At 51.0% G+C, this 27,885-nt stretch overlaps 2 protein-coding genes across 6 annotated transcripts in view; both read left to right on the plus strand.

Annotated features, from left to right (window-relative positions):
• The first annotated feature begins 9 nt into the window (after positions 1–9).
• On the plus strand, positions 10–11,916 carry EMC1 (ER membrane protein complex subunit 1). Its single transcript, XM_064397316.1, has 23 exons — positions 10–166; positions 253–377; positions 535–600; positions 1,157–1,250; positions 1,794–1,922; positions 2,039–2,165; positions 2,527–2,676; positions 3,292–3,459; positions 3,777–3,848; positions 4,276–4,335; positions 4,540–4,662; positions 4,874–4,970; positions 5,641–5,757; positions 6,585–6,784; positions 7,036–7,185; positions 7,522–7,683; positions 7,925–8,044; positions 8,255–8,392; positions 8,714–8,887; positions 9,441–9,651; positions 10,097–10,181; positions 10,674–10,803; positions 10,972–11,916. Exons 1-23 carry the CDS (start codon positions 66–68, stop codon positions 11,149–11,151), a joined length of 2,979 nt encoding a protein of 992 aa, XP_064253386.1. The 5' UTR covers positions 10–65; the 3' UTR covers positions 11,152–11,916.
• A 465-nt stretch (positions 11,917–12,381) lies between these two features.
• UBR4 (ubiquitin protein ligase E3 component n-recognin 4) overlaps positions 12,382–27,885 on the plus strand; it is an 88,642-nt gene continuing 73,138 nt past the window's right edge. For all 5 annotated transcript variants that reach the window (XM_064397278.1, XM_064397279.1, XM_064397280.1 and 2 more), the window contains exons 1-19: positions 12,382–12,718; positions 18,274–18,371; positions 19,217–19,320; positions 19,969–20,098; positions 20,206–20,345; positions 20,719–20,821; positions 21,353–21,494; positions 21,583–21,707; positions 22,396–22,520; positions 22,741–22,800; positions 22,928–23,118; positions 23,352–23,451; positions 23,563–23,700; positions 24,180–24,297; positions 24,713–24,900; positions 25,470–25,629; positions 25,756–25,841; positions 26,800–26,969; positions 27,590–27,872. In XM_064397278.1, coding sequence (XP_064253348.1) covers positions 12,405–12,718; positions 18,274–18,371; positions 19,217–19,320; positions 19,969–20,098; positions 20,206–20,345; positions 20,719–20,821; positions 21,353–21,494; positions 21,583–21,707; positions 22,396–22,520; positions 22,741–22,800; positions 22,928–23,118; positions 23,352–23,451; positions 23,563–23,700; positions 24,180–24,297; positions 24,713–24,900; positions 25,470–25,629; positions 25,756–25,841; positions 26,800–26,969; positions 27,590–27,872 — 2,775 coding nt within the window. In that variant the 5' untranslated portion in view covers positions 12,382–12,404. The remainder of the gene's footprint in view (positions 12,719–18,273; positions 18,372–19,216; positions 19,321–19,968; positions 20,099–20,205; positions 20,346–20,718; positions 20,822–21,352; positions 21,495–21,582; positions 21,708–22,395; positions 22,521–22,740; positions 22,801–22,927; positions 23,119–23,351; positions 23,452–23,562; positions 23,701–24,179; positions 24,298–24,712; positions 24,901–25,469; positions 25,630–25,755; positions 25,842–26,799; positions 26,970–27,589; positions 27,873–27,885) is intronic.

A 27,885-nucleotide genomic window follows, 5' to 3' on the forward strand; every position in this document is an offset into this window, starting at 1 on the left:
CCCGCGCAGGCGGCGGCGCGGGCGGCCCCGCGGCGCAGGAGGCCCCCGGGCGCCGGGCCGCTGTCATGGCGGCGGCGCCGCTGCCGGCCCTGGCCCTGCTCCCGGCCCTGCTCCTGCTGCCTCTGGCCGCCGCCGTCTACGAGGACCAAGTGGGCAAGTTCGACTGGTGAGCGCCGGGGTCGCGCCGGGTTGGGTCCCCGCTGCCGCGGGCAGGCCCTGTCCCGGTCCCATTCCGGCCGTTCCCTCTCGCAGGAGGCAGCAGTACGTGGGCAAGCTCAAGTTCGCCTCCCTGGAGGCCTCGCAGGGCTCGAAGAAGCTCGTTGTGGCTACGGAGGAGAACGTGGTGGCCGCCCTGAACTCGCGGAGCGGCGAAATCCGTGAGTGCGGCCGCTCGGCTCGCTGCGGGGCCGGGCGGGCGGGGGGCTCCGGGCCCTGCCTGAGGGCTGGCTCTGCGGGCAGCCCGCTTTAACCACCGTGAGTAACGCAGAAATGCTTTTGCGGGACAAACGGCCTCTCCCCTGCTCTCTCTCGCAGTGTGGCGCCATGTGGACAAGGGCACCCCGGAGGGAGCCATCGATGCCATGCTGATCCATGGGCAGGGTAAGGGCTGTGGCAGAGGGGTAATGCCGTGATGGACTCTCGCAATTAACAGACAAATGTCGTGTATATCTGTTAAAAAAAGTTTCATATATTTATAGTTACGTGTTACCCCTCACGTTGTTGTCAAGGGACAGCCAGGGTTGGGACATTTGGGAGGGTTGGGACGTTTGGGAGGGTTGGTTGTCACTATGGAACACCTGACCTGCAGTCAGGATTTCAGGAAGAGATCTCCACCACTGGACAGAGAGGAAGGTGTGGATGGACAGACCTTTGGGAGGGGTTAAAGGGTTAAAAAGCCAAACCTCCATTGTGTGGGTGAGCACGTGGTGGGGAAAATCCTCTGCTCCTGGCACTGTAACCTTTTCTCCATTCAGTCTTCTCTGGTATTTTTGATCAGGTTTAATAAACCTTTCTAAGTTTCTGAACAGGGCGTAGCTGTGTCTCACAGGGGCACTGCTGGGGCTGCCAGGGCCCTGGAGCCAGCCTGGGGGCACAGAGCCCTTCCCTGTGCTGGCCCGGGCTGGGTGCCAGCTGTGTGTCCCCTCCCTGCTCCCAGATGCCATCACCGTGTCCAGCGCTGGGCGGATCCTGCGCTCCTGGGACACCAACGTCGGGGGCTTGAACTGGGAGACCTCCCTGGACACTGGCAGGTGGGATTTCCTCTCTGCAGGCCCTGTTCTCCTTGTAGGGCTGCTCTGGGAAGGAAAAAACGGGTCACGGACTCGGTTTGGGCTTGCATTGTAGAGAAGGATTAGTCAGATGTAAGGTTTCCAAAACAAATTTTGGGTGAATTCCTTATGAATGCCTGAACCTTGCAGAGAATCCCAGAATTACTGAGGTTGGAAAAGCCCTCCCAGCCCATAGAGTCTAAGCTGTGACCTCCAGGGATGGGGACTCCAAACCTCCCTGGGCAGCCCCTGCCAGTCCCTGAGCACCCTTTCCATGGGGGAATTCCTCCTGAGCCTGCCCTGGCCCAGCCTGAGGCCGTTCCCTCTCCTCCTGTCCCTGTTCCCTGGAGCACAGCCCCGGCTGTCCCCTCCTGTCAGGAGCTGTGCAGAGCCACAAGGTCCCCCTGAGCCTCCTTTTCTCCAGGATGAGCCACTTCCCAGCTCCCTCAACCTCTCCTGGTGCTCCAGCCCTTTCCCCAGGGTGAAATAGGAAAAGAATTCCCTAACTGTGGTGCCTGTGCTCAGTTTCCAGGGCGCTGCCCTGGTGGGGCTCCCTGAGGCAGTGAAGTACGTGGCAGTGCTGAAGAGGGCAGCCCTGTCTCTGCACTACCTGTCCAACGGGCACCAGAAGTGGGTGGAACACCTGCCAGAAAGGTGAGAACACCTCTAAGGAGAGGTGTGAGCCCCTGGCACGGGGCTGCACCTGCCTTGTGCTTGTGCAGACTGCCCTGTGAGAGGGTGATGCTTCATGCTTGCTGCCTGTCCTGCAGCGAGAGCACTCAGTACGAGCTGCTGTACTCCCGTGGCACTGGAGTGATCCACGTGGTTGGCATCGTTCCCCAGAGCCACCTGAACGTGCTGACCTTCAGCGTGGAGGATGGAGAAATCACAAGGCAGGTAGGGAGCCAAAATGCTGGATTTGGTGTGAACAAATCCACTTCCAACCCTGTGGTGCGGTGGGCAGAGAAATCAATGGTTGTGCCACAGAGAGCCCTCCCTTTCCCTGAGGCGTTGCCTCCACACCAGGGATCTCATGGCTGAATGCCCTGACAGCCAAACTGAGCTGGCCTGGCAGCTGTCAGTCAGGATTATCCATAACCCTCAGGCTGACAGGTAGTTTTTCTGAGTCGTGGCTAAAAATAACTGACTTGACTTGTCTTTGTGTGCACATGGGTGCCGAGCTGGCCCTGTGCTGCCGAGCTGGCCCTGTGCTGCCGAGCTGGCCCTGTGCTGCCGAGCTGTCTGTGTCTCTCTGCAGGTGCGGGTGGCAGCCCCGTGGCTGGGGGCCCTGCAGGGCTCCTGTGCCGTGGTGGGCGAGGCCGTGCTGCTGTGCCTGGACACGGCCGCGCGCTCGCTGCACGTCTGCGCCCTGGACACGGAGCAGGACATGAGGCACATCCCCCTGCAGGTGAGCACTCCTGTTGGAACTGGTTCTCTCTGGTGACAGCCTGCTCAGAGAGAGAGAAAGCTAGATAAGTTTTCCCAGAATCAGCCTGGGAAATGTGAGGGAGCTGGAAAGAGAGAGTTCTAAACAATCTGCACCTGATGTTGTAATAAGCTGTATTGCCCATAAGTTTCTTTACCAAAGGATGGCTTCTTAATTAGCCGGTGGGGATGGTGTTTTAATTAAAGGATCGATTAGGTCTACCTGTAGCAAATTAGGGTATAAAAAGCAATGGGTTTTTAATAAAGTGAATTAGCCTTCTGTGAATGTCTTGAGGGTATATGTCAGTTATTACTGGTCCAGACCCGTTATGGTGACATCTCCCCAGTCTATTGGTGAACTGGGGAGTGATTGGAGATGGGGGCGGGTCATGCTCTGGAAATTGAGGGAAGGGTGGAAAAGCTTTTTGTCTATTCTTCCTTCTGGATCAATGTCTTCTGAGCTTTACTGCAGTGGAACCTCAGCCTTCCCTGCTCCTGCTCTGTCCCCTGACTCAGGGAATCTCTGACTGCTGCTGCGGGGAGGGAGTTGTTGGTCTCAGGACAGCTCCCCCAGCACATGTGCTTGTCTCCCCTGCAGTCCCTGGAGCTGGAGTTTGCAGATGACTTCCAGGCCAGGATCTTGGCCACTCAGCCCAGTGTGACCAGCGCCTCACGGACTCAGTTCTTCCTGCAGCTGTCCCCAAGCCACTTCTCCCTGCTGCAGTACAAGCAGGGGCTGCTCAGCCACCTCCGGGACTTCCAGCAGGTACCAGGACAGGGCCAAGTGCAGCTGGGCATCCTTCACACTGCTGGGCCAGCTGGCAGGTTCTAAAAGTCTCAGTAACTCTGGGCAGCATGGCTCAAAAACCTGTGGCAGCTCAACTGTTCCATCTTTATGAGAAGTAGGTCTGTCTTGATTTTGAGCTGGGGGGAATTTTACAATTTAAAATTTGTCTGTGGCAGTTCATCTGCTTTTAATTTCACTGGTTTTATTTACTTCACAAGTACTTTTTGGTGAGGTTTTGGAGGGGTTAATTGAAGGTTTTTAAAATGATTTCTTGCTATTTTTTTTTCCTTTTCCAGGCAGCTCTAGTGAGTTTTGCAACGACCGGGGAGAAGACGGTGGCTGCTGTCCTGACATGCAGGAGTGAACTGGTCAGCACAATTCTGTCCTCTGGCACCAGCCCAGCTCTGGGGATGTGCACTGGGGCTGGGCTCCACTGCTGTTTCACAGGGCCAGGGATGGGGAGCCCCTTGAGGAAGAGGAGGATTTTTGATAAGTTTTAGTGGTAACACAAGCAGGGCTTGATTATGTCCAGCTCAGGCTGTGCCTGGCTCAGTGAATATCCTGTTTCAGGAAGGTGGGCATGTGACAAGGAGTTGCTTTCCTATCCACAGAGGATTTCAGTTCTTGGGGATATCAAACATGCTTTTATTTTTACCAGATACAGAACTGAACAAAGCTATTTCTTGCTTGATGTCACAGGCAAGCTGAGATTTGTCAGGCAATTGAAAACCTAATTTTTTTTATACTTTACTGATGTCTGAAGCCATGTTACATCTCCTCTCATCCTCACTTCAGAAGCCTGGGAGCTCTGATGGCCTCCACGCTGGCAGCACTCTGGAGGATGCCCGGAGGCAGGTATGGGGTGCTCTTGTCCCAAGTTCTTGTCAGTCCATTTTATTCCTTCACCTGCAGGAGTTGTACAGAGGTCTTACACCAGCTGTACAACCTAAAAATACAGCCTAAAATATCTTGAAGCCCCAGTTTTTGCTGCGCATGGAGTTCTGCTGCAGGATTTGGTGGGGTGTGGGTGTAACCCCTGTTTTCTGCCCATTGCTACAGGATTCCTTAACCTGCTCCAATCAAACCTACAACATAAACCTCTACCTGGTTGAAACTGGGCAAAGATTGTTGGACACCACAATCACCTTTAGCCTGGAGCAAGGAGGGGCTAAGCCACAGCAGGTGAGCAGGGAGGGGTTATTTCAGTCCCTGCAGTGCTCCCCCTTCCCTGATTTGCAGGATGGGAGCTCTTCAGTCAAGGGGAAAAGCATTCCAGGGATTACAGCATCATTTTGCTCTGGTTTCTCCTGATTTGTGCTGTCTTCAAGGAGATGTGATCATTAATCTCACTGTTTTCCTTGCCTTTTCTTTGTTTTGTTTTGTTTTTTCCCAGCTGTACATCCAGGTTTTCCTGAAGAAGGATGACTCCGTGGGGTACCGAGCCTTGGTGCAGACAGAGGACCACATGCTCATGTTCCTCCAGCAGCCAGGTGACTCTCAAAACCAGCTTCCTTCCTTCGTAACAGTCACCAGGAGAAAATTCTGTGTCCTCAGGGATTGTATTTTATCATTACTTTCCTTGGAAGCTGAAAAAATTAATTTAACTCTTCTGAGTCCCATGAGAGACACAGGAGACTCTTTCACCCTCACCCGGACGAACAATTCTGCCCTGCTTTGTGTGGGCAGAGCCTTTGGATTTCAGGGGGTTTCTGCAGAGTTCAAAGCTCTTTTTGTAGGATGAGAGTGTAAGTTCTGGTGTAGGTCTTCCTCAAAGATTTTCAGAAAAGGTTCTCATGGCAAAAATGTTAATTTGCAGAAAGGGTTGAAAGTCCCATCTCAGCGACAGGAATTTTGTGGGGCTCTAAAGGAATCCAATAGTTCACACTGTGAATCTCTTATTTTAAATGGCTGTAACCCTTCTAAAGCACCAGATTGCTTTTACTGATCCTGAGATTTTCTTCCCAGAAGTGGCTCCTGTTGCATGAAGTATTTGTCTTTTATGAAATAATTAAGTTAATTATGTTAGATATTTATACACTGGTTTGCATTTAATTTAGAGGTGATTTGCATTTCAGGATTGCACTGAAAGATACTCTTATATTGAGTAAGTCAATTCCCAAATATTAAGTTGATTTTTCCAATATTCTTACTTCTTTCCAGGAAAAGTTGTGTGGAGTAGAGAGGAGTCACTGGCAGAGGTGGTAAGCTTGGAGATGGTGGATCTGCCTCTGACAGGTGCACAGGCTGAGCTGGAGGGAGAATTTGGAAAAAAAGCAGGTGAGTTCAACAGAATTATCTCTGAGTTTGTTTTCTTTCATAAATAAATGTGTTTATTGTTTTTTGTTTACTCTGAGCTGAGAGATCAATTTAAATCTCTACTGATGCAAATTAAAATGAGCAGAAATAAACCCTTTTCTGTCTAAACTTTGGAAATCCAGTCCAGGTGACATGAATATGTGACATTGTTACATTAAAAAAACAGCAGCAGGAGGAGGGATTTGGGCCATGTCTCCTGAATGTTTCCTGTGACTCTTTCTGGAAGACTCGTTTCCAATAGCTTTGTTTTTGTTTTGTTTTTTGCTTTGTTTTATCTTTCCTTGCTGTCCTGGATGCAGCCATCCAAGGTAACCCCATCCTGCATGGAGTGTGCTCTGCTCCTGCCTAATGCTTCCTGGTGCCACTGGTCCCCTCTGCTTGCTCTCCTCAGGGGCTGAAACAAAGTTGAAATCCAGTGTTTTGGTTACTTTAAGAAGTTGAATACAAACCCTGATTGGGCAGAATTAAGTGTTTTTAATTCCTCTGAGTGCAGAGGGATTCCTGGATAGGTGGGGGAGCTGTAGGTGGGCACAGTGAGAAGGAACACAAAATCCTCTGCATGAAGGTTTGCTTTCAGTTGGTCAGGGCATATTTTGGAATGAGTGTGGAGTGGGAAAGGTTGGTAAATGCCAGAGTGTGTCCCAAAAATGGCAACTGTGACTTACTGCAGAGGGGGAGGCAAGGAGCTAGCCCAGGTTTGTGCATGGCAGCGTTTGACAGCACAGTTTCAGCTCTGGGGTGGGACAGGTGTGTTTTCCCTCCTGCTGTCACTGTGGTGCTCATTGCAGATGGTTTGCTGGGAATGTTCCTGAAAAGACTCTCATCCCAGCTCATCCTGCTGCAAGCCTGGACTGCCCACCTCTGGAAGATGTTCTACGATGCCAGGAAGCCTCGGAGCCAGATTAAAAATGAGATTAACATTGACAATTTGGCCAGAGACGAGTTCAACCTCCAGAAAATGATGGTGATGGTCACTGCCTCGGGCAAGGTGAGGAGGCCAGGGCAGGAATCTGTTTCCAGGCTGGAGCAAAGAGTCTCAGCTCTGAATTCTCAGCCCTGTTTTTAGCCAGGCTTGGGCAGAAATAATGGGAAGATGCACAGGATGTTTTGTGGTGTCTTTAAAGGGGGACTAAGACTCAGCTTTCTTTGGGATATGACAGAGGAGGATGTAGTGCTTGAATGGCGGAGGTGTTTTCCTAAACTTTGGCTTTCCTGTGTTTCCCATGTATTTTTCCTCAGCTTTTTGGCATTGAGAGCAGCTCTGGCACCATCCTGTGGAAGCAATACCTCAGGAATGTGAGACCAGGCTCCTCCTTCAAGCTGATGGTGCAGAGAACAACAGCCCATTTCCCCCACCCCCCACAGTGCACACTGCTCGTCAAGGACAAGGTGAGGCCCTTTCCTGCCCCTCCACTGGGCATGGAAATCTGCCCTTGCACAGGGCAATAAAAACATCTTCTTGGGCATCATCTGGTTGCCACTGAAGTGGGGATGGCAGGGGAGAAAGGTCTGGAGGGAAGCAGACACAGGAGCCTGGGTATGATCGTGGTTGTTATGGACAAGTGCAGAGTAAATGTTTGGACAAATGTGTGTTTCCAAACAGAACATTTTCAGGATGGAGTAGCTGAACACAGGGTATGAATAGTCAACACCAGCAAGTAACAGTAAGAAAAACACTCTTTTCTTTTGACTTAAACAAGAGGCAAAACTTACTGTGTTTTTCAGGAAACCAAGATGAGTTTTCTGTACGTCTTTAACCCCATCTTTGGGAAGAGAAGCCAAGTAGCTCCTCCTGTTCTGAAACGTCCCATTCTCCAGACTTTGCTTCTGCCTATTATGGATCAAGACTATGCCAAAGTGCTGCTCCTGATTGATGATGAGTACAAGGTGAATTGCTTTGCCTGGAGGCAGTTTTCTGTACATTCTGGTTAATTATTCCCCTCCCTTTTGGAACAAGATGGAAAAAAATGCCATTGAGCCACATTTCACACAAAACTATGAGGTTATTCTGGTAAGACAGACCATATCTTGATGAACATGTTAGAAATAATCTTTCTGGTTCATTCTGGGGTGGATTTTTTGTCTGTATCAGTTGTTTTTGACCTGTGCTTCAATTCCTCTTTTCCAGGTTACACCTTTCCCAGCCACTAAAAATGTCCTTCGCCAGCTAGAAGAAATAGCCCATTCCATCTATTTTTACCTAGTTGATGCTGAGCAGGGAAAACTCTCTGGATTCAGGCTGAAAAAGGTATGGCAGGCCCATTGCACTTCCCTGAATGCCCTGTGGGTAATGGCAGATCTCAGCTCGTTTCATGGAGCTTTGCTCAGCTGAACATTCAGCCTCAAAGTGTGCTGAAGGAGCTTGAGAAATCCCAAAGCAAGGGAATCTGCGTCCTGCTGGTGGAGAAGGTGTCCTTGGAAGGCGAGATCCAAGCTCCCACATGCTTTTTCCCTGCAGGACCTGAGCACAGAGGAGATCTGGGAGGTGGCCATCCCCACGGAGGTACAGAGGATTGTGGCTGTCAAGGGGAAGAGGTCCAACGAGCATGTGCACTCCCAGGGCCGCGTCATGGGCGACCGCAGCGTCCTCTACAAGGTGCTGCTGCAGCTCTCTCTTGGCTTTTTGTTGAGGGCTTACCCCGTGGGAAGATCCCAGTACCATTCGCTACACTGGGATGAGGTGGCCTGTGGTGCCAGCTTTTCTTTGTGGGCACCAGTGTCTCTGGAAGAACGCTCACTTTGATGTTTTAATGTGGATGTTAAGTCAGTCAGAGTCTGAATTGTGGAAATAGCAGCTTGATTTCTTGAGGTGATTTGTGCTAATTTGTTCACAACATGCCCGGTGCCAGATGAAGAGCAGGAAGGAGGTGTCTGTGGCTCTCACAGGGGGTCTCAGCTGTTTCTCCTTCATCCCCAGTCCCTGAACCCCAACCTGCTGGCCGTGGTGACCGAGAGCACGGACACGCACCACGAGCGCACCTTCATCGGGATCTACCTGATGGACGGGGTCACGGGCAGGATCATCCACTCCTCCGTGCAGAAGAAGGCCAAGGGGCCCGTGCACATGGTGCACTCAGAGAACTGGGTGGTGGTAAGTGCTGCTTGTTTGGGGCTGCCCCTGAAATCACGAGCTGGACAATATCAAGGTGATAAAAAGCAGTGATCTGTAATGAGGGTCCTTCATGGTGCAAATGTGGCAAAGTACACGTGTAATGGCAGACTCTGACAGTTTTGTAAGTTTAACAAATTAGCATACTTAAAGAAATCATCCGGTCAGAGGGTCAGTGAATGAAGTAATCCCCCCTTTCAATTCTGCCCCCACTGAAGCCCCCCCTAGCTTCTAGCTCCCCATTTATTATGTCTATGACAGATGGAGAAAATGAGATGTCTTTAATTCACTATATAGCAAAGACTAAATAAGATTCCAGCAAGGTTTGCTTATTGTTCTAAAATCTAAGGGAGGGGTAGGAAGGTGCTACAGTTACTGAAGGAGCTGTATAACTGTATAATAGTAATCTACAGAGCTATAAATATATGGAAAATGTATAAAAAGCAAAAATCCTTTTGGCATGGGGGCAGTTTTGTGACCCCCCTCTGTGATTTCCCTGGGTATTCCCTGATCCTCCTGGATCTCCTGGCTGCAGTACCAGTACTGGAACACGAAGGCCCGGCGCAACGAGTTCACAGTGCTGGAGCTCTACGAGGGCACAGAGCAGTACAACGCCACAGCCTTCAGCTCCCTGGACCGCCCCGTGCTGCCCCAGGTCCTCCAGCAGTCCTACATCTTCCCCTCTGCCATCAGTGCCATGGAGGCCACCATCACCGAGCGCGGCATCACCAGCCGCCACCTGCTCGGTGAGTGCCTGCTCGGGGAGAGGGCAGCTCTGAAATGCAGCCAAATCCACTCAGCTGCCAGAAAGTCGTGCCTGGGGGTTGTGCTGGACTCCTGCAAGTGCAGGGATAAGCACCAGGAGTGTGTCTCTGTTGGCTGTCAGGAATGGCCATGAGGTGCCAGACTCATTCCAGTGGTGCCTGAGCAGCAATGGCCATAAACTAAAACCCAGTGAGTTTCACTCCAAGGAAGAACTTTTCCTTGAGGGTGGCAGAGCAGTGGCACAGGTGCCCGGGGAGGGTCTGGGGTTTCCTTTTCTGAAGACATTCCAAACCCACCTGGATGCGTTCCTGAGTCACCTGCTCCTGGTGACCCGAGGGTTGAACTGGGTGATCCCCAGAAGGCCCTTCCAACCCTGGCTTTTCTGGCTTTCTGTGATTTTTGAGATGCTTTTCTTTTAATGCACAGTGGGGCTTCCCTCTGGGGCCATCCTGTCCCTTCCCAAGGCTCTGCTGGACCCTCGGCGCCCGGAGATCCCCACGGAGCAGAGCAGGTAGGGAGGGATGAGAACCTCTCTTCTGGGCTCTGCAGAGGGCTCAGTTTTGTGTGAAGGGGAACAACTTGTCCTGCCTGGACTCAGAGGAGTCTTGGCACAGAATGAAGGGAAGTTCCTTCAGGTCAGAGGTTGGACTGGGTGATCTTGGAGGTCCTTCCCAACCTGGAGGATTCTGTGCTTCTGCTCCCAGTCTGAGATGATGGGATGTGTTTGTGTGTATTACAGCAGGTCAGGCCTTGAACCAGCCTGGTGTCTGTTCTCAGGGAGGAGCAGTCAGAGCAACTGGATATTTTAGAGTTACACTTGTATAAGTTTCACTTAGCCTGACCCAGCTGATACATTTGATTTTCCTCCTGCAGCAGTAATGAATCTGCCCTGGGAAAAGCTCCCAGATTTGCTGGTTTAGGGTAGCTTTTGATGACCAGGAGGCTCTGGTGCAGCTGCTGTGTGCTGCCTGGCTGGGGTTTGATGTCTCGTGGTGCCTTGCAGGGAGGAGAACCTGATCCCGTACTCACCAGACGTGCAGATCCACGCCGAGAGGTTCATCAACTACAACCAGACCATCTCCAGGATGAGGGGGATTTACACAGCCCCCTCTGGCCTCGAGTCCACGTGCCTGGTGAGAGCAGGGGGCGGCCCCAGTGTGCAGTTTGGGGTGGATCTGGGTGCTGTGACCCCTTGACGGGCTGCTCGCAGTGTAACCATCACTCCCTTCTGTTCAATCTGTCACCTGAGGGGGGTTCCATGCTCCAGGCTGCATCCCCAGCTGCTGCTCTCCCCCCTGCAGGTCGTAGCCTACGGGCTGGACATCTTCCAGACGCGGGTGTACCCCTCCAAGCAGTTTGATGTGCTCAAGGACGACTACGACTACGTGCTGATCAGCAGCGTGCTCTTCGGGCTGGTCTTTGCCACCATGATCACCAAGAGGCTGGCCCAGGTGAAGCTGCTGAACCGGGCCTGGCGCTGAGGGGGCCCAGCCCGGAGAGCAGCTGGGCTGGCATCCCAGCCCCCCCAGGCCTCTGTTCCTTTTGGCTGGAAGGTATTTGTGAGGAAAAGCTGCTGGAGGAGCAAAGCCTGCACTGCCCGCGAGGAGAAACGGAAGAGATGAAAAAGAGAGACTTCTTGAGTCTGGTCTGACTGGAAAAGAAGGTCCCAAATCTCCCTTAAAGCCCCAGAATCAGTGTGTCCCTGGTGGTGGTGAAGAGAATCCTGAGGATGTGTGTCCTGCTCGTCCTGGGCTCTCCCTCGGTGCCAGCTGTGCCCCACATCTGGCACCGAGGAGGGTGGTTGGCTGTGCCAGCTGTGCCCCACATCTGGCAGCGAGGAGCGCTCTTCCTGCTGTGAGGAAGAGACCTTGGGTGATTTCTGTAGGAAAAATGTTGGGATTTGTGTGTCTGGCAGTGGGAAACGGCCTCATGGAGCCACTGACAGAGCTGCAGAGCAAGGGGAAGAATTTCAGCCTAAAGTCTCTCCATGTTCTTTATTTATTATGACAACATCAGTTCCTTCCCATTTGTTTGTAAATTTTCCTGCATTTTTTTGTGTGTTCAGCACTGGGGTTAAGGTGGGTGGTTCAGGGGGAGGAGCCTCTCAGCGTTTCTCAGTGTTTCTCTGAACGCAGGATTTCAGTTGTTAAGATCCAGTTTGACATCGGGTTTGTCCCCAGGAGTGGCTGTGTCCTCCCCAACCCTCCAGTGTGCAGGTCCCAAAATAAAGCTGCGGAGCAGGGAGAGTTTGGGCTGCTGAAGTGTTTCTTGGGCTGTTTGAGGGGCTTGGGGGCTGTTTAAGTGGGCATTTGTGGCTGGTCAGGTGGGTTTGGGGATGTTAGGTGGTTTTGGGGATTACTTAGGTGATTTTGTGGGGATATTTAGGTGGGGTTTTTGGGGCTATTTAGGTGGATTTTGGGGCTATTTGCGTGGGTGTTGGGGGGCTATTGAGGTGTGTTTTTGGGACCACTGAGGTGGGTTTTGGGGTTCAAGTGGTTTTATGGGGCTATTTCAGTGGGTTTTGAGCTACTTAAGGGGATTTTTGGCTGTTTAAGTGGGGATTTTTTTGGTATTTACTTGGGGGATTGTTTCCTTATTTAAGTGCTTTGGGGGACTCCTGAAGCAGGGATTTTTCCGCTGTTCCAGTGTTTTTGGGGATTTTGGATGATTTCTGGGACCTGCCAAGCCCTCCCTGCCCCGGGGCGGCCGCGGGGGCGGGGCGCGCGCACAGCGCATGCGCAGGGGCCCACCCCGCCTTCCCCGCGCCGCGCACGCGCCGCGCGCCAAAGTTGCTGACTCACGCAGTGCGCACGCGCCCGCGCCGCGGGCCAATGGGGCGGCGCGACGTTGCGCGGTCGCCGCCCCGCCGGCAGGGGGCGCTGAGCGCGCCGCGGCCCCCGGCCCAGCGCAGCCCAAGATGGCGGCGGGCGGCGCGGGGGCCGCGGCCGGGCCCGGCTGGGACGTGGCCGTGCGGCCGCTGCTCTCCGCCTCCTACTCGGCCTTCGACATGAAGGAGCTGCCGCAGCTGCTCGCCTCGGTCATCGAGAGGTGAGGGAGGGCGGGCGGGGGCTGCCGCCCGCTCAGGGGCAGCGCCGGGGGTGCCGCTGCGGGAGCGGCTGAGGGGCGGCTGAGGCGGGGCCCGGCCGGGTGTGAGGGGCCCGGGCCGGGCTCGCTGCCCGGAGCCCGGCGGGGCTGCGGCTGCCCGGGCAGAGCCCCGAGCTCCGTCGCGGCTCCTCCCGCTGTCCCGGGGCCGGAGCGCTCGGAGGTGCCCTCGGGCCCCATAACGGGCTGAGGGTGCCCGCCCGGCCGCAGCACCGCCGACAGGCGCCCGCCGAGAGGCTTCGCGACTGTTCTTGTGGTTTTGCTTTTGTCCAGGCGTGTCACAGTCTGCCCGCTTGGGCCGTGGGAAGCGTTGTCTCACCGGGCTCGGGGTGACCAGACTTCCCTCTAAGTCTTTTCCACTGCAGTGCTTCTCCTGTTTTAAGTCGATATAAAGCAGAACCAAATCAAGTGTGCCTTGTCTTAACCACACAGGTCAGAGCATAAGAGTACCCACTGCAGCTACTTAATTCAACTTACAGCTTGTTTTATGATCTAAAACACGAGATGTGAATGCCACAGCATCATGCTCACTTACAGTGATATAACCCCAGCCACAATAAGTTGTTAGGAAACATAAAATAACCAGTGCACTGAGGAAGGTGGTAAAATAGTGCCTTGTGGTGTTTTGTTTAATGTAGAATGGCTGAGTGTGCAGTGGATGCTTCAGATTCAGAGAGTGAATTGGAGGAGTTGTGTGCCTGCACACACAGGGCAGTTGTTCCCCCGGGAGCTGCCCCCTCGGTGCCCATGGGTTTGGGCAGTTCTTTGGCCACTCTCTGCTTTAGGGACCGTTCTGGTGTCAGTTTTCCCCAGGCAGCTCTCCTGTCCCTGTGCCTGAGGCTCATTAGTGGAGTGTTCCAGGGACTCTGGAGTGGATCCTCTTGAGTTCTGGGAGAGGGCTGTTTCCTCCTTTAGAGGCAACATTGATTCCATTTTCCACTCCAGACAGCAGTTTGTTGCCTCCGAGCAGCTCTGCCTGGGGTTGGAGTTGTGTGTCTGGTGGTCTGGCAGGATTTGGGCTCTTGCAGGATGGTGTTTTTTGATTCATGCCTTGGTGTGCTGTGCTAAATGACTGAGGAATAAATACAACTTGTTCGTGTCTGGAGCTGTGCCTTTCTGTGCTGAACAGGAATCTATCTTTAGATTTCTCACAGAAAATCTTTTATGTGTTCAAGTTATTTTTAGGAGGCAGTTGTTCAGCTCTTGATGGTGTCAGCCAACCCCAAAGTGCCTGGATTTCCCCTTAAATAAACTTGGTGCAGTGACAGTGAAATCAACAGTATTACTCTTTTCAAAATAAAACAATAAACTCCTTTTTTAGCTACTCTGGTATTTCATTTATAAGTTTAACCATCATCAGGGTACCAGTGTCTCTGTTAGCAGGTGTCTTCAAGAACTGACAGAAATGAGGCCCTTCTTTGACATAAATGATGGAATACTGGCTTGGAAGGGTGCAGTGGAGGAGGGGAACTCCAGGTCTGTGAAGCCACTCAGGCTCTTGTTTGGGGAAGGGATTTCCACAGGGGGAACTGCACCTGAGCAGTGCCTTCCCCAGGAGGAGGCTGCTTGGTGCCCTGCCCCGAGGACAGGCTGTGTTTGGGGCTGCCAGGATGGGGACAGGCTGTGTTTGGGGCTCTCAGGACAGGCTGTGTTTGGGGCTCTGAGGACAGGGGACAGGCTGTGTTTGGGGCTGCCAGGATGGGGACAGGCTGTGTTTGGGGCTGCCAGGACAGGCTGTGTTTGGGGCTCTGAGGACAGGGGACAGGCTGTGTTTGGGGCTCTGAGGTCAGGGGACAGGCTGTGTTTGGGGCTCTGAGGACAGGCTGTGTTTGGGGCTCTGAGGACAGGGGACAGGCTGTGTTTGGGGCTCTCAGGACAGGCTGTGTTTGGGGCTGCCAGGATGGGGACAGGCTGTATTTGGGGCTCTCAGGACAGGGGACAGGCTGTGTTTGGGGCTCTGAGGACAGGGGACAGGCTGTGTTTGGGGCTGCCAGGATGGGGACAGGCTGTATTTGGGGCTCTCAGGACAGGGGACAGGCTGTGTTTGGGGCTCTGAGGACAGGGGACAGGCTGTGTTTGGGGCTCTGAGGTCAGGGGACAGGCTGTGTTTGGGGCTCTGAGGACAGGCTGTGTTTGGGGCTCTGAGGACAGGGGACAGGCTGTGTTTGGGGCTCTCAGGACAGGGGACAGGCTGTGTTTGGGGCTGCCAGGACAGGCTGTGTTTGGGGCTCTCAGGACAGGGGACAGGCTGTGTTTGGGGCTCTGAGGTCAGGGGACAGGCTGTGTTTGGGGCTCTGAGGACAGGCTGTGTTTGGGGCTCTGAGGACAGGCTGTGTTTGGGGCTCTCAGGACAGGGGACAGGCTGTGTTTGGGGCTCTCAGGACAGGGGACAGGCTGTGTTTGGGGCTCTCAGGATGGGGACAGGCTGTGTTTGGGGCTCTGAGGACAGGGGACAGGCTGTGTTTGGGGCTCTGAGGTCAGGGGACAGGCTGTGTTTGGGGCTCTGAGGACAGGCTGTGTTTGGGGCTCTGAGGACAGGGGACAGGCTGTGTTTGGGGCTCTCAGGACAGGGGACAGGCTGTGTTTGGGGCTCTCAGGACAGGGGACAGGCTGTGTTTGGGGCTCTCAGGACAGGGGACAGGCTGTGTTTGGGGCTCTGAGGACAGGGGACAGGCTGTGTTTGGGGCTCTGAGGACAGGCTGTGTTTGGGGCTCTCAGGACAGGCTGTGTTTGGGGCTCTCAGGACAGGGGACAGGCTGTGTTTGGGGCTCTCAGGATGGGGACAGGCTGTGTTTGGGGCTGCCAGGACAGGCTGTGTTTGGGGCTCTGAGGACAGGGGACAGGCTGTGTTTGGGGCTCTGAGGACAGGGGACAGGCTGTGTTTGGGGCTCTCAGGACAGGCTGTGTTTGGGGCTCTGAGGACAGGCTGTGTTTGGGGCTCTCAGGACAGGGGACAGGCTGTGTTTGGGGCTGCCAGGACAGGCTGTGTTTGGGGCTCTCAGGACAGGGGACAGGCTGTGTTTGGGGCTCTGAGGTCAGGGGACAGGCTGTGTTTGGGGCTCTGAGGACAGGGGACAGGCTGTGTTTGGGGCTCTGAGGACAGGGGACAGGCTGTGTTTGGGGCTCTGAGGACAGGCTGTGTTTGGGGCTCTGAGGACAGGGGACAGGCTGTGTTTGGGGCTCTGAGGACAGGGGACAGGCTGTGTTTGGGGCTCTCAGGACAGGGGACAGGCTGTGTTTGGGGCTCTGAGGACAGGCTGTGTTTGGGGCTGCCAGGACAGGCTGTGTTTGGGGCTCTGAGGACAGGCTGTGTTTGGGGCTGCCAGGACAGGCTGTGTTTGGGCTCTGAGGACAGGCTGTGTTTGGGGCTCTGAGGACAGGCTGTGTTTGGGGCTCTCAGGACAGGCTGTGTTTGGGGCTCTCAGGACAGGGGACAGGCTGTGTTTGGGGCTCTGAGGACAGGCTGTGTTTGGGGCTGCCAGGACAGGCTGTGTTTGGGGCTGCCAGGACAGGCTGTGTTTGGGGCTCTGAGGACAGGGGACAGGCTGTGTTTGGGGCTCTCAGGACAGGGGACAGGCTGTGTTTGGGGCTCTGAGGACAGGCTGTGTTTGGGGCTGCCAGGACAGGCTGTGTTTGGGGCTGTCAACACTGGGGAGCAGAGCCGAGGCAGGGGCTGGGGTTTGCTGCTGATTAACGTGTACAGTGACACTGAGACTTCTCTCAGCCTGAGCAGTGAGCTTCCCTGGGAAGCAAAACCCCTCTAAGCAATAAAGCAGAGTCCAGAGGCTGGAAAGTCATAATTAAAGCTCACTGTGTGCTCAGAATAACACTCCAGCACATCCCAGATTGAGCTGTTATCTTCTGTCCATGGTTATTTGCAAGGATTGATCATGACCTGACTGCTGCCTTCCCTTTGCATTATCATAACATCCACAGTGTGTTTAAGTCAAACTCAAACCTCCCATTGCCCAATCCCTATCTCGTGCTGGATTCTGCACCTCTGTGTTCTTTATACCCTGTGGGCACTGTGTGGTGCACAGCTTGACCTATGCAGTAATTTAGGAGCTGTCAGCCTCTCCTGTACTCTGTTATTCCCAAATTGTTCTAATTTGTTCTCTTAACAATGCTTACATGCATCTACTGCTGCTGGCTTGGAGTTGGGCCTGAGAGGTAGGTGAGCAAAATGAATGTCTGAAAAGGAGAGAGCACAGACTGCTTTGCATGTTCGGTCTCTGTCTTGTTCCTCACTAGAGCAGTTCTGGCAGGAGAGGGTGAGGTGAGGCCTGAGGTGTTGGAACTCGGTCGTGAGACGCTGTTGAATATATTCCAGTAAAGCCTCTCTCTTCATTTTCTATTTTTCTATTTGTATTTCAGCTTTTTAGGCAGACTAAATAAAACCTCAGCCCTAGGAAATCAAACTGCAAAGCTGACAAGTATTTCTTTCTGCTAATTTTTGTGGAGAAATGGTTCTGTTCCAGAGTTGTTTCTGTTCTGGCTGCACCTCCTGTTACAGCTGGAAACCATGGCTTAGGGTGCAAAAAGGGCAGGTGACTGGGCATAAACTGGGCTTTGTTCAGGTCAGCAGGCAATGGTGAAATCGTGGTGGGAGCTGGGTACAGCCTGTGCCATGGGCTGCTGCCCTCTGCTCCCCACCTGCCCTCCAGGAATCACCTCTGGCCCAGAGCTGGAGAAGCCTGGCTGGGTTTGGAGAGGCAGAGTGAAGCTGAGTCTAATAATCTGTTCTTCCAGCTTGCTCGTTTCACTGCATGAAAGTGTGCAAGAAAGTAAATTGATTGATTAGAAGGCAGATATGCACATCCCTTAGTCTTGTCACAGGAAAAGCAAGAGCAAAAAGTAGGTGAGGAGGCAGAGCAGTTTGTGTTCTCCGTGTGTGTGCAGGTGGGCTGTGGTGGGACACCTCTAAGGTGTCACCTCTGCCATGAAAGGCTGATCTCTGAGGCAGTGAGTGTAGCTCAGAAGCCTCAGGGACTCTGCCTCACCTGCCCAGTTCCCCCCAGGTGTCCCAGGTGCTGTGCCTGTGTGTGCTGCAGTGCTGCAGCTGCCTGCTTTGATGCCTCTGATCTGCAGCCTTGCACAAACTCCAGTTGCCTCGGTGCCGTGCAGGGAAGGGAATGCCTGTGCTCCAGGCCTGGCAAATCCTGCCAGCCTTAGCAGAACACACAGTCCAGGTTCTCTGGGCAGCCGAGTTTAGAACAACTTAAAGGTTAATGAGCCTCTGGCAGGAGTGCGGCTGGTGGAGCCTGACCTGTTGATGCTGTGGAGGAGAAACACTGGCAGCACAATATTTCCTTACATTTCCTGTGTGGGCAGTGGTGCTGATGCCATGATCTGGCTGCTGCTGGAGGACTCAGTCCTGGGGACACGAGGGTCGTGTTCCCAGCTCTGTCACCTTGCCTTGCCCTGTCTCTGGGCTCATTGGGGTGCTGGGTGGTGCTGTGCTGTGCTGGCTCTGCTGACCTGTGTCCCCTTCTCCATTGCAGTGAATCTGAGATCCTGCACCACGACAAGCAGTACGAGCCTTTCTACTCTTCCTTCGTTGCACTTTCCACACACTACATCACTACTGTGTGTGGTCTCAGTAAGTGTTGCTTTGCTTCTCTTGCTCCTGTGTAATGACTGGATGCAGTAAAAGTAAATCAGAACTGTTGATTGTTGTATTTGTTTTTGGCCTCTTGCTGAATCAGACTTTAGGGCCAGCATTGCTGGCTTTTGTACTATGAAATGTCAGCTCTGATGGAAAGAGAAGCTTGTTAATGGGAGTATTTGGCCACCAACTCCTGGACAGCATTGCCTTTTTGGCTGCTTATTCATTGATCTGATTTAATTTTTGGTCAATTGTTTAAATCAGTGTTCGGGATTTTTAGATTATCCTTCAGCAGTCAGAACACTGCCATCCCTGGAAATGCCCAGGGCTGGGTTGGATGGGGCTTGGAGCAACCTGATCTAGTGGAAGGTGTCCCTGGCCATGGCAGGGGGTGGGACAGGATGGGATTAAGGTCCCTTCCAACCCAAACCATTCAGGGCTTCTGTAGTTATGGAGCTGTGTTGGAGTTAATGATCAAAACATTGTGACTCAAAATATTTGCTGTTATTTTGGCTGACAATTTAGCAATTTCAACAAAAAATGGGCTTTGTGAACTTGTTTCATGTTCTTCAGAGCTTCTGTCAGCATTAAATAATGTTGCTGGGGAAACTGCTTTATCTGTGTGAATTCCCCTGTCTGGCAGAAGGAATTATCCTCACTTTGCTGACATTTCTTGGGTTACATTGTAATGAGACTGAGTTTATATTGCATCTGTGTTAGGCAGGAGAGATTGAGTGTGTACCCACACTGCAGAGCATCCTGCTTATTGACAGCATTGGGAGCTTATTACACTGGGCTATTTTAAACTTACTCTGAGTACAAGGATGTGCTTTTTTCAGTACCCAGAAACCAGCTGCAGTCAGTGGCAGCTGCCTGTAAAGTCCTGATTGAATTCTCCCTGCTGCGGCTTGAGAACCCAGACGAAGCATGTGCTGTTTCACAGGTGAGCACAGGTTTGGACCTCCCGGGCCAGCCTCAGTGTGAGAATGGACTTTGGGCTCTAATTCTGAAATATCTGCTCTAATGTTGAATGTATAAAGCAAAATTAATGAAGCTCTTAAAATACTTAAGGTGTGCACTTTGGTAGACTCTGATTCCTGCCCCTTTGCATTCTGTACTTGGAATGAAAGCTCGCTCACAACTCGAAATAAAGGTGACCTGAAGCCTTGGTTAATTCAGTCCATTTCCTACACTCTGGTTAGGCTTTGTGCAGCAACCTGGGCCACAGCTATCTGTTGAGTTTTTAAAGATGTTTTCTTGCCTACATGTATCTATGTCTTGTGGGAAAGCTTAAATATATTTAGAAGAGGGAAGGCCTGTGAGGAGTGTTCCTGTAATGTTGTGTGTCACAGCAGAGAGAGCTGTTCCAGGTGTTTTCCATGGGAAGCACAGGCAGTGTCAGTGATCTGGATTACCTGCAGTCAGGGATGTGTCTCCATCCTCAGGGGAGATCAGAGTGGCTCAGAGCTGTTGCAGTGGCCTCTCCAGCTGAAGTTGCATTACTCTTAATCCATCTGCTTAGAGTAAATGATATGGAGGAGGGATTGGAATCAGGAGAGTTTAAACGGTACTTGATGTCTGTTTTCTGTAGAAACACCTCATTCTGCTGATCAAGGGGCTGTGCACGGGCTGCAGCCGCCTGGACCGCACGGAAATCATCACCTTCACAGCGATGATGAAATCAGCCAAGCTGCCTCAGACTGTCAAAACCCTCTCTGATGGTAGGGAGGGAGGGGCTTCAGCTGTGTGTGTTTCACTGCAGCACTGCAGTTAGGCACAGAAGATCTGAGGTCTGCTGTCTGAAATGGGGGTTGTTGTTTTCCTGCAGTTGAGGACCAGAAGGAATTGGCCTCCCCAGTGAGCCCAGAGTTGAGACAGAAGGAAGTGCAGATGAACTTCCTCAACCAATTGACATCAGTCTTTAACCCCAGAGTTTCGTCATCACCATCAATCACAACAGAGACACAGGTAAAAAAACCTCTGAACCAGAAACAGTCTGAATTTCAGCATTATTAACACAGTGCAGGGAAGGAAAGAGGGCTGTAAGTGGTACTTTTTGATACAGGTGTAAAGAGAACCTTTCTTAAGTACATAAATCCTGCTTGCATGGGATAAATGGCACACAACCAAATATGTTTGTGCTGAATTGGCAATACTGGATTTGTTTCCTCGTGGAATGCAGCGTTCAGAGACATCCATGGCTGTTTGGAGTTGTGCTGCTGATGCACCTTGCTTCTTTGTAGAGACTTAGAGAAATACTTATAAAAATTAAGATTACTTACTTAAAGAAATACTGTATTTTTAGTGCTTCCATAATATATTTAGTATGTGCTTGCTTTAGGTGGAAGGAGAGAGCGAGGATCAATCTGCCACAGATCAAACCTCTGCAACAAAGACTAAGAGCATATTCATTGCTCAGAATGTGGCCAGCCTGCAAGAACTTGGTGAGAATCAGCTTTCTAGCTTGGGGCCAAAAAAGTACTGGAAAAATGTCTGTCCAGTGTTACACCTCACAGCTCTGAGTGGGAAGAAACTCTCTGACCTAAAGGGTTCCCTGAGTTGCCTGGTCAATCACCAAGGGAGGTTGTGGCTGGAATGGAGTTTTTATTGCAGAGATGAGCTCATTGTATTTGTGTTTGGAGGGGTAAATTAGGTGGACAGTATAAAAACGCCTTATGGATTGTTGAGTAGATGTGGATCAGAATCACAGGATTGTTAGTGTTGGAAGAGACCTTTGGGATCATCAAGTCCCACCAGCTGGACCTGGTGTGTCCTTGTAACGTGGACACAGAGCTTTGTGACCCTTGTTTACAAGTGTGGGCTGCAAAGTTCAGCAGCTGCTGCTGTAAAGCACTCTTTATGCTATTGCCTCATCTCCGTTGGCATTTTCTCACCACCAAGAGCAATTAAGTCAATTACTGAGGGCCTTAGGGCTGGCTGAAGCAGTGACACAGCCCTGCTGCTGTGGTTGGCAGGTGGCTCCGAGAAGCTGCTGCGCGTGTGCCTGAACCTGCCGTACTTCCTGCGCTACATCAACCGCTTCCAGGACGCCGTGTCCGCCAACTCCTTCTTCATCATGCCGGCCACCGTGGCCGACGCCACGGCCGTGCGCAACGGGTCAGTGCCAGCCCTGCCTGGGGCATGCCCCTGTGCCCGGGGGAGCTCGCTGTGCCTGGCCAGGGCTCACCGTGTGTCCTGCCCGCAGGTTCCACTCGCTGGTGATCGATGTCACCATGGCTCTGGATACTCTGTCCCTGCCTGTGCTGGAGCCCCTGACGCCCACCCGTCTTCAAGACGTGACTGTTCTTGCTCTTAGCTGTCTCTATGCAGGTGAGTGGATCTCCAGTAGGTTTTTGGAGCTTTTGGCTGTGCTTTGTTACCTGCATGTTCGAGGCTCAGCCCACAAGCAGCTTTTATTTCTCATGAATTTGAAGCTCTGCAGCACACTGTGGTGGTCGGGTTAATATTGAAGTTGTTACTGATATGTTCTGCCACTGTTTCTGTCAGTATCTAAGAAATGACTGAAAGAATGAGTGTTCCTGTCAGTATCTAAGAAAGACTGACTCAACATTTTCTTAACAGCCTGTAATTTCTGCTCTTTCTTTTTATATTCAGAGCATAATACATTTTTACTTGAGGCTTTAGCTTAATTTGTTATAGCCCCAAATCAGCCTTGTTTCCCAGGAGTGATTTAAGCACACCGAAATTCTGAGTGTTTAATTGGTGTGGGGGAGACTTCAAGGAGATGTGGCACTCAAGTCTAAAGATTGTCTTTAAAATGGTATTGAATTACATGGTAAAACATTACCTCCTTTAACTGCTCCCTTGTGTTTCTGTATGGGAAAACTTCACTCTTTTGAGGGTACTAAAGGTTTTTTAATCTTTTGCTGTAATACTGAGCATTCCCATCAAGTTGATGGACACGTTCAGTACCATTTGTCTTAATGTGCTAAATAGGAACATTTTGTCCCAAGACTGGCTCTTCTTAACAATATCCCCTGCACTTGTTTTCCCTGAGGTGTGAGCGTGGCCACCTGCATGGCCATCCTGCATGTGGGCAGCACCCAGCAGGTACGAACCGGGTCAACGAGCTCCAAAGAAGAAGATTATGAAAATGATGCTGCTACTATTGTACAGAAATGTGTAAGTAAATGACAGTGTGTTCATTGTTTTCCTCCTCAGCAAGCAAAGAGCACAGAATTTGTATTTATTTGCATTGCCATACACAGTTATGATTTTGGGACACTGCCACTGCTGGTAAAGGAGTTAAAGGGGTATGGGGTAAAATACAATTGCATTTGGCGTTTTTATTTTTGTCACTGTCTGGTGCAGTGCCTTACTATGGTTTTGGCTTTATTTGCAGCTTGAAATCTATGAAATGATTGGACAAGCCATCAGCAATTCACGCCGTGCAGGAGGGGAGGTAAGATTTCCATCTCAGTAACTTTTTCACCCTTTTTGTACCAGTGTACTTTGGCACTTGGATTGACGGTGTTTTGTCTTTCTGGTGCTTTTTTCTCCCTGCTTCCCCACGACATTTGGCACGATAGCATTATCAGAACTTCCAGCTGCTCGGGGCTTGGTGTTTGCTGAACAGCCTCTTCCTCATCTTGAACCTCAGCCCCACGGCCTTGGCTGATAAGGGGAAGGAGAAGGATCCCTTGGCTGCTCTTCGCGTCAGAGACATCATTGCTCGCACTAAGGAGGGCGTGGGGTCTCCCAAGCTGGGACCTGGGAAAGGGTATGTGACACCCTGCAGGGAGCATTGGCCAGGGTCTAGCCAGCCCCAGCAAGCAGCTACTGCAGGGTCTTGTTGGTCTCATGAAATTTTATCTCTATTTGCAATTGAAGTCCCGAGTCTTGGAAATAAGAAAAGTTGTTGTCTCCAGTTTAGCAAAGCAGTCACTTTATTGAATATTTATTTATTTATTATTTTCCCCCTGAAATGACATTCTGTCCTTTCTGTTTCTGCAGGCATCAAGGGTTTGGGGTGCTGTCAGTGGTGCTGGCAAATCATGCCATCAAATTGCTGTCATCTCTTTTCCAAGATCTTCAGGTGGAGGCGTTGCACAAGGTATGCAGGTAGCATTGTCCTGAGACATTCTGCCTTCTCCACTGATGCACACTTGGGATTCTCCTACCAATTTATTTTTCTTTCAATTCAATTTGAAATTCTGTCCTCCAGGGCTGGGAGAGCGACGGCCCTCCGGCAGTGCTGGATATCATGGCTCAGAGCACGTCCATCCAGAGGATCCAGCGCCTCATAGACTCTGTGCCACTCACTAATCTGCTACTGACTCTGCTCTCCACTTCCTACAGAAAGGTAGGAACTGGCACACAGCTAGAGAACTTCTGGAGCTGAGCCACTCCAGATGGTCAGCACTTAACAAACTGGGGCTGTGCTGAGAACATACAATTCTTCTCTCAAAAGTTGTTAGCCAGGGCCTTTCTCTTTCCTCTTTTCAGAGATGTAGGTTTGACAAACTTGTGCTAATGGAAATGCTCTCTTTTTCTAAGTTCAGTGGTACTTGTGATTTTAGTAGGAAGATGAAAAGGTTGCATTGGTAACAGATGATTTTCTTAGAACTGTTATTACAAGTGTTGCTTACCAGCTTGGTGTAGATTGTTTATTTTCAACCATCTTGTGTATTGTTTAGTACAACTTAAGCCTTGAAAAACTGTTAATAAACTAGTTGAGATAAATTTGCTAGAAGAAAATTAAAAGGCACGAGGAAGTTACTCTTATTTTCAAATTATTATCTTTTATAATGCCAGAATTCTCCTGGTTCTGCTGTTCTTTAGGCCTGTGTCCTGCAGCGCCAGAGGAAGGGCTCCATGAGCAGCGATGCCAGCGCCTCCACTGACTCCAACACTTACTACGAGGATGACTTCAGCAGCACTGAGGAGGACAGCAGCCAAGGTAGTGAGTTTGCAGCAGCTCAGGATTTTACACTGCTTTTCACATTTAATAGAAACCTGGCTGCTGTGCTGTTGCCTTCTCAGACTGACTTGTAACACTGAAAATACAGAGCAGTTTGTAAGGTCTGTGTGGCAGAAGTATTGCTGACTGCACTCTTTTGTGTAAACTGCAGCCTGAGTGGCTGGGATTTGACAGTATTTGCTTAAGAGGAGAGTGGAAATAATTTCTTTGTGTAAATTCCTGCTGGACCTCTGTGAAAGGGCTTTGCCTTGTGATTTGGACAGAAGAAATGAAGCTAGCAGACACCTTAAGGCTGCTCAGTGAAATTCTGGTTTAGGCTTTTCTCAGGCTGGGTAGTTTTGTGAGGTGTTTGTTTATAACTGTATGGGTTTGTTGTTCCTGCCCTGTGTGCTAGATGATGACAGTGAGCCAATCCTGGGGCAATGGTTTGAAGAGACAATCTCTCCCAGCAAGGAGAAAGTGGCCCCACCACCACCCCCTCCACCCCCTCCTCTGGAGAGCTCGCCGAGGGTGAAGAGCCCCAACAAGCAGAGTGCTGGGGAGAACGGGAACATCTTGGCCAGCCGCAAGGACCCCGAGCTGGTACGGCCAGAGCTTGGGGCTGGGGCTGGGGGCTGGGGCAGGCACTGCTGGGCCGTGGCACCCTGCTCCTGCCAGGGACTGCTCTGCTGGAAACAGCAGTGCTTCTGGTGCACTGCTCAGGGGGATCAGGGAGTGTTGTGGCTGTGGAGAAGGATCCCTCTTCCTCTCCCTCTCCCCTCCTCTGGAGTGTCCCAGGACTTTTGCTGCCAGGGAAGCAGAGGCTGGAGATTGTGTCTGGTTGGGTTACAAAGGGAGAAGGAAAGTGGGGGCAGAGCTGCAAGTGACGTGCTTGCTGATAGAATGCTTTTAGCTCCAACTCTGTTGGGTAAAGACAAAAATAAGTACTGCATTGGAGAAGTTGGAGACCTCCAACCTTCTCAGAGAGTTCTGGAATCAGTCCTGGTGCAGACCACAGTGCAGGGAGCTGGATTGCCATGAGTGCACCTTTCCTCCACTGCAGGGGGCTGAGATTTAAGGGGCTTGATTTATTTTGCTGGTGGTTTAGTTTTTGTTTAATGTTGTCCCTCTGCTTTTGTTGTTTCTATAGTGTGTTTCTCTTTTCTTTTCAGTTTTTGAGCCTAGCTTCAAACATTTTGAACTTTATCACTTCTTCTATGCTGAACTCCAGGAATAACTTCATTCGCAACTACCTGAGCGTGTCCCTGTCAGAGCAGCACATGGCCACACTGGCGAGCATCATCAAGGAGGTGGACAAGGATGGCCTGAAGGGTGAGTGAGCAAACCTCTCTGGCAGAGCTGTGCAGCCCAGAGGTGTCTCTTTCTTTTAGTTTCATGTCAAAGTTTTAAATACTGGAGAGCAAAGGTAGTAAGTGGCTCTCGATCCCTGCCTTACAGGCACGTCAGATGAGGAGTTTGCTGCTGCTCTGTATCACTTCAACCATTCCTTGGTGACCTCAGATCTTCAGTCCCCTGCCCTGCAGGTGAGCTGGGATTGAATGCATAAATAAAATGAAGAAGTGTTGGTGTCTGTTTATGCCTCTATATGGATTCTCCACACCTTGAGTAGTGTGTTGGTTGTTCCGTTTGGGCTTGAGTATATTCTGCAAAACCAGGTTGGAATATTTTGAGTCCCATGATTAGAATGACCTTTGCAGTCATCCAGCACAAAACATCCTGCACGGTGTAAACTTAACATTAGTTCAGACTAATCCACTGGACTTTGAAGGTGATGAAAGCTGAGAAGGAAATGAGTTTGTGTATTTTATCTTGGAGAGTTGCCTCTATCCATGAGTTTAGCAAGAGACATTCCTACAGATTTGCTCTGCTGGCAGGACTCATGCCAAAAGGCCTTGGAATTTCTCAGGAGAGAACCAACTTAATCCTTTTGCTTTCATGTCCTAACTTTGTAACCTCTAGGGCTGACCTGACTTAACCCTGTCATGGAGGTTATGAACCTGCTTCACCCATCACTGAATTCAACCCCTATACTTTGTGGGCTGTTTTCTACTGTATTAAAAAACACTCTCTTGTTTGTTAATTTTTAAAAGCAGTTAGACTTTTCGTCCATCTGCCTTTTTATTACATTTGAAAAGAAGCAAATATTGATAGATCAGCCAAGGGCCTGTTCTTGCAGATTCACAGATACTGAACACAATAGCATAGTTTTTCCTGCTCTGATATTACAGTGAACGAGAAAAACTCATTAATGCCATTTTTTCTGCCTTGGTGTTGAGACTTTGTTGTGTTTGGGTGGTGAAGTGACAGCTTTGAATGTGTCTCAGTAGCTCTGCCCTGTATCTGAGACAGGAGAGGCATTGCTGTGTGAGCAGAACTGAGAGCCCTGCTGTTTATTGTCAACTGTATGCTCAGATCCTACTTTTAATTAACTAAAGCATCAGACAGGACTTGCCTCTTTCCAACAAGCCTGTTTTGTTCCAGAACACACTTCTCCAGCAACTTGGAGTTGCCCCTTTTTCTGAAGGTCCGTGGCCTCTCTACATCCACCCTCAAAGTTTGTCTGTGCTGTCCCGACTCCTCCTGATTTGGCAGCATAAAGCCACTGCCCAGGGAGATCCTGATGTTCCAGAATGCCTTAAAGTCTGGGAAAGGTGAGATCATTTTATGTTAAGCTGGAAATCAGTCATCTCTTACCTCTCTCATTTCCTGTCAAGTGAGAATTCTCTAGCCCCAGCATTCCAAGTGTGTGTGTTCACTGATTTGGGATCAGTGTGGGGCTGGAGGGAGCAGAGGGTCAGTCTGCTGTGCTGGGGAATCCTTCACCCAGAGCCCAGGAAATGAGACCTGCACTCAGGAGTTAGGGGGGAGGAGGCTGAATTGCAGCAAGACTGGCTGTAAAAAGGTGATGAAAGCTGAGATCTTATTTTTCAGCAGGTTTCTGATAGGTCCTGTTAGGACGGTGCTGAGATTGTTCCTCTCTGCCATTACCTGGCTTTCACTGATAGGGTTTAAGTGGTTTAAAGCTCTAATGAACAGGTTTGAATCACCCCTTCTCCATTTGAATGATTGTTTCTGTTTTCCACTAAATATATTTGCCACTGATTTAATTTCTGTAGGTTTTACTGCTCACAGTCTCATTCCAATACATAATGTAGTGAACATTTGTGAAATTGCCAGTATTAGAACAGTAAGCATACAAATATAATTATTTCTAGTTAAAGAGATTTTAAAGAGGAATCTAAACTTGACAAACTTCCTCTCCTATTGCCAGGTTTGTGGGCACCCTGAAGCAAAACGCCTTGCAGGGGACTCTCCCCAGTGACACAGAAGATCTGAATGTGGAGCATCTGCAGCTGCTGCTGCTCATTTTCCACAATTTCTCAGAGAGGGGCCGCAGATCCATCATGATGCTCTGTATCCAGACCATTGTGGAGCTGACAGCAAACATGGAGACCCAGCAGTGTTCTGTGCCTCTCATTGTGGCACGGCTGCTGCTGGTGTTTGACTACCTGCTGCACCAGTATTCCAAGGCCCCCGTGTACCTGTTTGAACAGGTGAGGTTTTGAC

This window comes from Passer domesticus, chromosome 22 (genome assembly GCF_036417665.1).
Source record: "Passer domesticus isolate bPasDom1 chromosome 22, bPasDom1.hap1, whole genome shotgun sequence".
In the NCBI taxonomy this organism is placed as follows: Eukaryota; Metazoa; Chordata; class Aves; order Passeriformes; family Passeridae; genus Passer; species Passer domesticus.